Source organism: Heliangelus exortis, chromosome 15, assembly GCF_036169615.1.
Source record: "Heliangelus exortis chromosome 15, bHelExo1.hap1, whole genome shotgun sequence".
NCBI classification, from domain to species: domain Eukaryota; kingdom Metazoa; phylum Chordata; class Aves; order Apodiformes; family Trochilidae; genus Heliangelus; species Heliangelus exortis.
In genome coordinates, this window is record NC_092436.1 from 15,567,160 (window position 1) to 15,575,790 (window position 8,631).

The 8,631-nt window shown below is 54.9% G+C and overlaps 1 protein-coding gene across 1 annotated transcript; it reads left to right on the forward strand.

Annotated features, from left to right (window-relative positions):
• Window positions 1–37: 37 nt before the first annotated feature.
• ZMAT2 (zinc finger matrin-type 2) lies at window positions 38–8,631 on the forward strand. The gene is made up of 6 exons (XM_071759196.1): window positions 38–133; window positions 2,647–2,740; window positions 3,210–3,333; window positions 4,176–4,249; window positions 6,413–6,558; window positions 7,845–8,631. Exons 1-6 carry the CDS (start codon window positions 116–118, stop codon window positions 7,986–7,988), a joined length of 600 nt encoding a protein of 199 aa, XP_071615297.1. The 5' UTR covers window positions 38–115; the 3' UTR covers window positions 7,989–8,631.

An 8,631-nucleotide genomic window follows, 5' to 3' on the forward strand; every position in this document is an offset into this window, starting at 1 on the left:
CGCGACGCGACGCTCTAGGCCCCGCGGCGTCTTCCCTCGTTGGTGCCTGGGAGGACTTTCTGTGCTTTACGGCCCCGCCGCACGACAGTTGCCGGGCTGGGCTGCACCCCTCAAGATGGCGTCGGGCAGCGGGGTAGGTGCCGCGGCCTTTTCTCTCCTTTCCTCAGCTCCTCGGGAGGCTCTGGGTCAGCTTCACCATCCTGCTGCCCCTCCAGAACCTCCCCAGCTGGGTCGGGCCCGGCTCGGGGGCTGCCGCAGCCCTGGGGGTGCGGGCCGGGCCGGGGTGTGGGCGGGAAGGCCCCGTTCTGCTCCTCAGCCCCTGGGCCCGGGGGGGGTTTGGGGCTCCCTGAGAGACCCCGAGACATTCAGGGGGATCCCCACCCCCGGGCTTCCCTTCCTGGGGCAGAGGGAAGGGGTGGGGGGATCCGAACCGGCCCCAGGGCTGGGGTTGGGCCGTGTCCCCGGCCGTGGGGTGCAGGCAGCTCCCTCTTTCCCCCCGTGTCTCCCCGCGTTGTTTTCCGCCTGCTCGGGGCCACCTTTTCCCTGACTGTGATGCCTATAACTCGGTTTTTTTGGCCTCGCTGGGTTCCTGGCAGGGGGCGGGGAGGTCTTTACCAAAGAAGAGATCCCAGCGGTGAGATCTGGAGATCCCGGCTGGTTTAACCCCTCCTGGGACACCTCCTCTGCTTCCTGGGCTGCTCCTCCCTGTCCCTGGGGGCTGAGGAGGGGGCAGAGCTGGGGGGGGCAGGAGCCCCGGGCTGTGTTCTCAGTGCTGGGGGCTGTGTTTCTGGGGGTGTTTTAGAGACTTTGGTGCTGATCTCTTGGGCAGGTCACTCAGTGGCCCCCCCGCCCCCTCTTCTGGGTTTATAATCCTTAATACTTCCAGGGAAAATACTCTCTGTCCTCCCAAAAAGTTGTTAAAAAAAGGATTGCAGGGCTCAGAGCCACCCTGCCCTCCAGTTCAGAAAAGTTCTTTCAGATGATGTCCAGCCAAGACTCTTTGCTTTTAATTTCTGGATGAAACAGATTGGTAAAAATAAAACCAACAGCCCCAAAACTCTTTTCCTTTTATTCTGAAAGGGAAGCAGCCAACAAATCCCCTCCCTCTGGGCTCCCACCAGTGGTGGCTGCTGGAAACCCCCCCAAAACCTTCATTTCCACTGGGGGAGATTGGCTTTCTCTTTGGCTCAGGTTAATAAAACCTTCCAGGACATCCTTAAAGTGCTTCAGAAGCTCTGGGAATAAATGAGAAATTTTTTTCAACGCCTCCCTGAGGCTTTTTCTTCTCTCTAGAAGGAGCTGTTGGTTCCATTTGAAGGATTTGCCAGGGGAAGAAAACATTAAATGTCTCTGCTGCTGCTGCAGCTGCAAATGGGATTTATTTCCTTTGGATTGTGATTGGATTCTGGATTCAGCTGAGTGGAGAAGGCAGGGGGGAGGTGGTGGGGAAGGACTTCACTCCTGGAGGTGTTTTAAAATACATCTCTCCTGCTTTGGGGCTTGGTTTGATTTTATTTTTTTTTTTTTTTATTAATATGCAGCTGAGCCTCTGGCTGCTGTGCTGGGTGAACTGCAGGTTTCTGCCAGAACAAGAGTTGTGTTCTTGAGGAAAGGAAGTGAATGGAAGAGGGATTCTTGTCCCTCAGCAGAGGGTGAAACTTTGGTTGTCAGGATGTTCACCTGGAGCTGGGTTCTGTAGAGTTCTGGGTTCAGTTCTGGGTTCAGTTCTGGGTTCAGTTCTGGGTTCAGTTCTGGGTTCAGTTTTGGGTTCAGTTTTGGGCCCCTCTCTACAAGACAGAGATTGAGGGGCTGCAGGGAGTTCAGAGAAGGGAAACCAAGGTGGTTCCTTTCCCTCTTCCCCCCCCCCTTTTTCCCTCTTCCCCCCCCCCTTTTTCCCTCTTCCCCCCCCCCTTTTTCCCTCTTCCCCCCCCCTTTTTCCCCTCTTCCCCCCCCTTTTCCCCTCTTCCCCCCCCCCTTTTCCCCTCTTCCCCCCCCCCTTTTTCCCCTCTTCCCCCCCCTTTTTCCCTCTTCCCCCCCCTTTTTCCCTCTTCCCCCCCCTTTTTCCCTCTTCCCCCCCCTTTTTCCCTCTTCCCCCCCCTTTTTCCCTCTTCCCCCCCCTTTTTCCCTCTTCCCCCCCCTTTTTCCCTCTTCCCCCCCAACCCTTTTCCCTCTTCCCCCCCAACCCTTTTCCCTCTTCCCCCCCAACCCTTTTCCCTCTTCCCCCCCAACCCTTTTCCCTCTTCCCCCCCAACCCTTTTCCCTCTTCCCCCCCAACCCTTTTCCCTCTTCCCCCCCCAACCCTTTTCCCTCTTCCCCCCCCAACCCTTTTCCCTCTTCCCCCCCCAACCCTTTTCCCTCTTCCCCCCCCAACCCTTTTCCCTCTTCCCCCCCCAACCCTTTTCCCTCTTCCCCCCCAACCCTTTTCCCTCTTCCCCCCCAACCCTTTTCCCTCTTCTTCCCCCCCCCCAACCTTTTCCCTCTTCCCCCTCCTTTTTTCCTCTTTTCCCTCTTCCCCTTTCCCCCAAACCAGAGGATGTCAGGCTATAACTTTGTATTTTTTTCTCCCTGGTGCAGTTCCCCCTCCTCCCCCCCTCTCCCCCTTTCCAGCTGCACAATTCCCACTTGGACACTTTGTTTCCTCCTCAGACCAAGAACTTGGATTTCCGTAGGAAGTGGGACAAGGATGAGTATGAGAAGCTGGCAGAGAAACGCCTCACGGAGGAGAGAGAAAAGAAAGATGGTGAGTGGGGTGCTCAGGCCCCCAAACCCTTGGAATTTGGAAGGAATGCAATTCCAGAGGGAAGCAGCAGCAGCAGCTCAGGGCTGGTTTGCTCCCCTCCTCTCCTTGCCACTGAATATAGGAATATTTTGGGGACAAAACTCCTCCCTGAAAAGCTTTGCTTCTGGCTGGTGGGTTTTTTGGGGGAGGGAAAGGCCCCAACCTCCCTGCTTCTTCTTCCCAATCCATCCTGGAAATGAGGGTGATCCAGGTGAGAGCTGGAGATGCCTCCTGGATCTGCTGCTTCAGTGAGGGGGGAACCAAATTCTGCACTGAGTAAAAACCCCACAAAAAGGCAATTTCTGCATCAGCCACGGGGCTCCCAGCAGCTCCCCCTTCATCAAGGGGGATGTGAAATCCAACACCTTTTCTGATAACCAGGTCGGGGTGGATTTTTTGTGGTGTTTTGGGGTTTTTTTTTGGTGTTTAGGCAAACCAGCTCAGCCTGTCAAGAGGGAACTTCTCCGACACCGGGACTACAAAGTGGACCTGGAATCCAAGCTGGGAAAAACCATTGTTATCACCAAAACCACCCCTCAGTCTGAGATGGGAGGGTAGGTCCTGCTGCTTTTTTTTGGGGGGGGACCTTCAGGGTTGTTCTGGGGAGAGCAGGAGGGGGCTGTGACCCAGCACCCCCTGGGGGGGCTCCTTCCCCGGGGTGTTTGGGTGCTGTTGGTGTGGGCTGTGTTAGGGCAAAGGCTGAGAGGATTTTTTGGGGGGTTCAGGGTGAAGCCCAAAGCAGAGGGAAGGGGAAAGGGGGAATAAGGATGGTTGGAAATCCAAATTGGAACAGTGACACGTGGGATGAGGAGTAAATAGCTATAAATTTAGACAGAACTCAGCCTTGGTGATCACACACATCAGTGTCTGGGGGCTGACACAGGAAAGGGTTCACAGCTCTGCCCAGCACCCAGTGGATCCAGATCCTGCCAAGTGCATTGCAGGCTGATGGGGAAACAGGAGCCTCTCCCCAAAACCTCCCAGTGCAGCAAAGCAGAAAGGGGTCAGGCATCCAGTCCTGGGTTTTAGAGTATGGCAGGAGGGGGGAGGGAATCCTGACCTCAGGGTCCTCAGCACCCACTCCCAGGGTCCTCACATCCCTCCCATAAAATTAGCCTGGACCCTTCAAACCACAGCAGGATTCCTGACTCAGGGGCTGGAGGGGAACATCTTGAGCTGGTGCTGCTGGGAGAGGCCTCACTGCTGTCTCCAGCCTTGCACAGCACCTTGGGGCAGCCCCACCAGCCTGGGCTGTCTTTGGTTGGGTTTTTTTTGACTCTGTTTCCCTGGAGAAAGGAGCCTTATCTCAAGTGAGGTGCACTTCCCACCTTCTAGGTGATCTCCAAGAGCTGTTCCACCTGGGGAGCTTTGTCATTCCTCTTTTCTCTCCTGCCAGGTATTACTGCAACGTGTGTGACTGTGTGGTGAAGGACTCCATCAACTTCCTGGATCACATCAATGGCAAAAAACGTAAGGAAAGGTCCTTGGCTGAGCTGGAGGCTGCTGGAGTGCTTGGGGCTCCTCCCTTCCCACATCAGCAGGGTCTGAGGGCTGACACGTGGGTGGAAATGTGCTGTGGAGATGAGGAGAGATGCAGGGTTTGCTCAGGAGAGGTGCTGCTGGACCTCCTGCCACCTTCTCCAGGCTGTTGGAACATTGCTGTGGAACAAACCCAGAAGAAATAGTGATTGGTGTGCCCTGGGCAGGGGGAAATCCTTCCCTCCCCCCCCCCCCAGAGTGTCTGTGCTGCAAGGAGCTCAGCAAATGGCTCTGCAAATCTGGAGATTGGGTTTTTTACAGCACCAAAACCTTAAAGAGGTTCTTAGGGAAGTAAAAAGGTGAAGGAGTAGCCCAGAAGTAGCTGATCCCTGAGCTCCAGAATGTGGAGCAGGGCTTCCAAGGACAGAGAGTGTGGTTTGCTGAGGATGAGGAGAGACAGAAGTGGGGCAGGACATCCCCAGGGCTGTGTCCAGCAGGGTGGTGGCATCACTGTCCTGTCCCCACCTCTGGTTCTTCTCCCCATTGCTGTAATGATGCAGTTAACAGCCCAAGATCAAGGCAGGAGATCAGAATTCCCAGTTCATCCATCTCTTCCCTGAGCTGAGCCTCATTCCAGGGCTGTGGGTGTTGCTTCTGGGCCTGTCCAGAGGGCAGGGAAAGAGGAAAAGTGGAAGGAGCAGCAGCAGGACACACTCTTGGCACCTTGTTCCCCTCTTGAAGGGGATTTTTGGCTCCTGCTGGATGAAGTGAGCAGCCCCTTCTCAGGAGCACAGTGCTGGATCCAGAGCTGGCTGCCCAACCTCTGAGGGAGTTGTGGGCTCAGAAGTGGACCTGAGGGCAAATTTTGGGTAGCAGAGAAAAGCCAAAGTGTTCAAACCCTGTGCTTTTGGGTGAAGGGGAGGAGGAGGAGGCTGAGGCTGAGTCATAGAATCCCAGAATCATCTCAGTTGGAAAAGATCTTTTGAGGTCATCAAGGCCACCCCTGCCCCACGTCCCTCAGCACCACATCTCCAGGGCTTGGAAACCCCTCCAGGGATGGGGATTCCACCCCTGCCTTGGACTGCCTGGGCCTGACAACCTTTTTGGTGAAGAAATTGTTCCTAATCAGTGGTCTGGAGCTCCTGGAGGGCTTTGATTCCCTGGGAAGATCAGCAACCAAAAAATCCCAGCATGGCTTTGTGGGTGAGGAGCTGCTGGAAAGCAGCTGATGGCCCTTCTGTACAGTGGGATTTACAGAGGAAGCTTGGGAGCTTTTGATCCTCTCCCTAAGTCTGGCTGAGTCCTTCTGTCCTGCCAGCTCTCCTTCCAGTTCCTGGGCTGTGGTTTGAGCTTCCAAGTTCTGCATCCCTTGGAAAAACCTGTGTGAAGCTGCTGGAGTCACCAGGCTGCTTGGAGCCACCAGGCAGGAGACACCACCAGGAATGGTCCCTTCACCCTGGGCTTGCTTTTGAGCTGAAACCTGGGGATCTGGCCTGAGCAGCCCCTGAGTCAGGGACCTGGCTTCCCATTTCATGGCTCTGCTTTAACTGGGAATGTCCCATGTCACTGGGATCTCTTCCTGAGAGCCACTGGCACCTTGTTTGGCTTCTCCCACAGCTGAGAGACACGAGCTCCCCGGGTTCATTCCAGCCCCTTTTTTAACACTCCCAACTTTTTTTTTTTTTTTTTCCCCCACTGATCCAAGATTAAATTTCCTGAAGTGTCAGAACCTCAGCATGCTGGGGAGCATCCTGACAGGGATCCTCTTTGTCACATCCCAGTCACTGCCTGCTTTAGGTCCCCTAAAACCCTCATCCTCCAACATGAGACACCCCACCCCATGTAGGAATGTGGGTTCAGGAACCACGTTTGCCTCTGTGGGAGAAGACACCCACCCACAGCTCCTCTGGCTTTGGGACATGGTTTGGAGAAGAGTCCTGGAAGGCTGCCCCATGCTGGGCTCTGTTTCTTGGGGACATTGGGGACAATTCTGCTCCCTAGGTGAGCCAAGCACCTTGGGTCAGGTTGGAGCCCTCAGCCTGGTGTCTGGCCCCGGGGGCTGCTTTGAGGGGAGGGCTGGGAGGTGGGAAGGGGCTGTGGGATCTGCAGAGGTGTGTAGGGTTCCACTGAGCACCTCTGATCCCACTCTTCCAGACCAGAGAAATCTGGGAATGTCCATGCGGGTGGAACGTTCCACGCTGGATCAGGTGAAGAAACGTTTTGAGGTGAACAAGAAGAAGATGGAGGAGAAGCAGAAGGATTATGACTTTGAGGAGAGGATGAAGGAGCTCCGTGAGGAGGTGAGTCTGGCCCCAAGAGCTGCTGAAGCCAATCCCCCTCCCCAAAACATGTTTTGTCAGGAAATCAACCCTGGTTCCTAACCCTGTTCTCCAGGAGCCTCCTTCTTGGGAGCAGCTTGCCTGCTCCTAGCAGTAGGGTTTGTTTCCTTGCTTGCTTTTTGAAAATCTTCCTGCTGCTGCCACTGGAAACCCTTTTTCCCTTCCTGTGTGAGGAGAGCTGCTAAGATTTGAGGTTTCCAGGGAGCAGCAGGGCTCTGAGAGAACACCTGGGTTTTATTTCCCTTGAGTTGTTGGAACTTGTGTGCTCTGACAAGCAGCTCAGTGCCTGGGCCCCTCGTCCTCTGTGGGTTTTGGGATCTTTCTCCACCTGGCACCTTGCTGCTGTGTGGCCTCCCCAGGTGTGACAGGCATTTGTTGAGCTGTGTGCTGAGGTGTGTGTGGCAGCAGGGACTCAGTTTAGATCTCAGATTTGGGAGGAACTCAATTTGGGATCCTGACACAGTCGAGGAGCTTCTGGGGCTGCTTCTCCTCCACCAGCAGCTCACAAACCAACCCAAGGTTAAAACTTGCCACTGGTTGGAGTCTCCCTGGCCAAGCCCTGAGCTGGGCTGCTGCCAGGGCAAGCTCTGCTGAGCCTGAAGTGTTGAGGGGAGGGAGGAGACGACCCCAGCAGGGCTGGGGATGGACAATCTGCTGCCCCTCAGTGGATGGCAAGGCAGAAACTCAGAGCAGCTTGGAGTGCAGCTTTCCCCAGGGCATGGCAGAGGGTGCTGGGAAGGGATTGGGTGCTAAGTTGGGAGTCAGGGCCACTTCTCCATCTCCCCAGCCCCTGCCTGGCACCATTCCAGGGCCTGTGATCCTCACAGGGCAAAAACCCTTGGATCAGAGCAGTGCAAACTCTCTGCTGCCAAAACCCTTCAAAGCTCCTCAAGAGCTTCAGCCTCTCCCAGTGAGCAGCTGGTGCTCTGCCCGGCCGAGAGCCAAAGGGCAGTGAAGTTGGGCACAGCAGCTGCTGGGAAACATCTCCTCCTTGCCTCAGGGTTGAGGCCAGACAGAAATTCCAAGGTTTGTTTGGAAAGGAAAGTTTCAAAATGCTTCTTTTTGGCTAAATACTTTAGGGGGGGGGGGGGGTTTGCTCTGAGGGTGGTAGGTGGGGTGGGGTGGGGAAACCTCCTTCATTTCCCCAGCCTGGGTGCCTCAGGTTAACTGTGCAGTGCCTGGTGTCCCAAAAACTTGCTTTGCTCAGGAAGTTCACATTATTTTTGCTGTCCTGTGCTTTGCTGCAGGAGGAGAAGGCCAAAGCCTACAAGAAGGAGAAGCAGAGGGAGAAGAAAAGGAGGGCAGAGGAAGATCTGACGTTTGAGGAGGATGATGAAATGGCAGCTGTGATGGGATTCTCTGGGTTTGGCTCAACCAAAAAGAATCACTGAGCAGTTCTGGACTCTCCTCTTTCCTGAACCAGATTGTTTTTACCCAGGGGACTCTGGATAGCTCTTAAAAGACTCGATTGAGGACTTGTATGTAAATCTCCCAGTAGAAGTTGGCTGGAGGAGTTGAAAAAGCAATTCCTTGCTCTACCTGTGCTGCAGAACAAGCCCTGCCTGTCATTAGCTCCCCATCTCCTCCTGTGTCCTAGATCTGGCTGCTCAGCACTGCTCCCTGGCCACCTGCCTTTCTGTGTCACTAAAAGTGCAGCAGTTCTGCACACTTAGCCTGGTTCAGGATCCATGGAGTTGTCAACCTGTGCCAGGGTTCCTCCCTGTGCTGGTCCTCACCCGGGTTGTGCATTTGGAGGAGATTCCCTTTTTTTTTTGTTTGGTTTTTTTTGGATCATGTTGCCCGGGGTCGAGCGGTACAACTCGTGCTTGGGGGCTGTGTGGAGCCCGGGCCACCCAACCTTTCCTCTGTGTTTTCTCTCCAAGGGATGTTGCCCTGCTTCTCTTTGTGTTTTGTCCCATCATTTTGGTATCTTTAAGGCTGGGGAGAAATTCCTCCCCACGGCTGCTCCTAGGACAGAGCAGATGAAAGGAAGGTGTGTGCAGCTTGCTGGAAATAAATGGATTGTTTTAATGA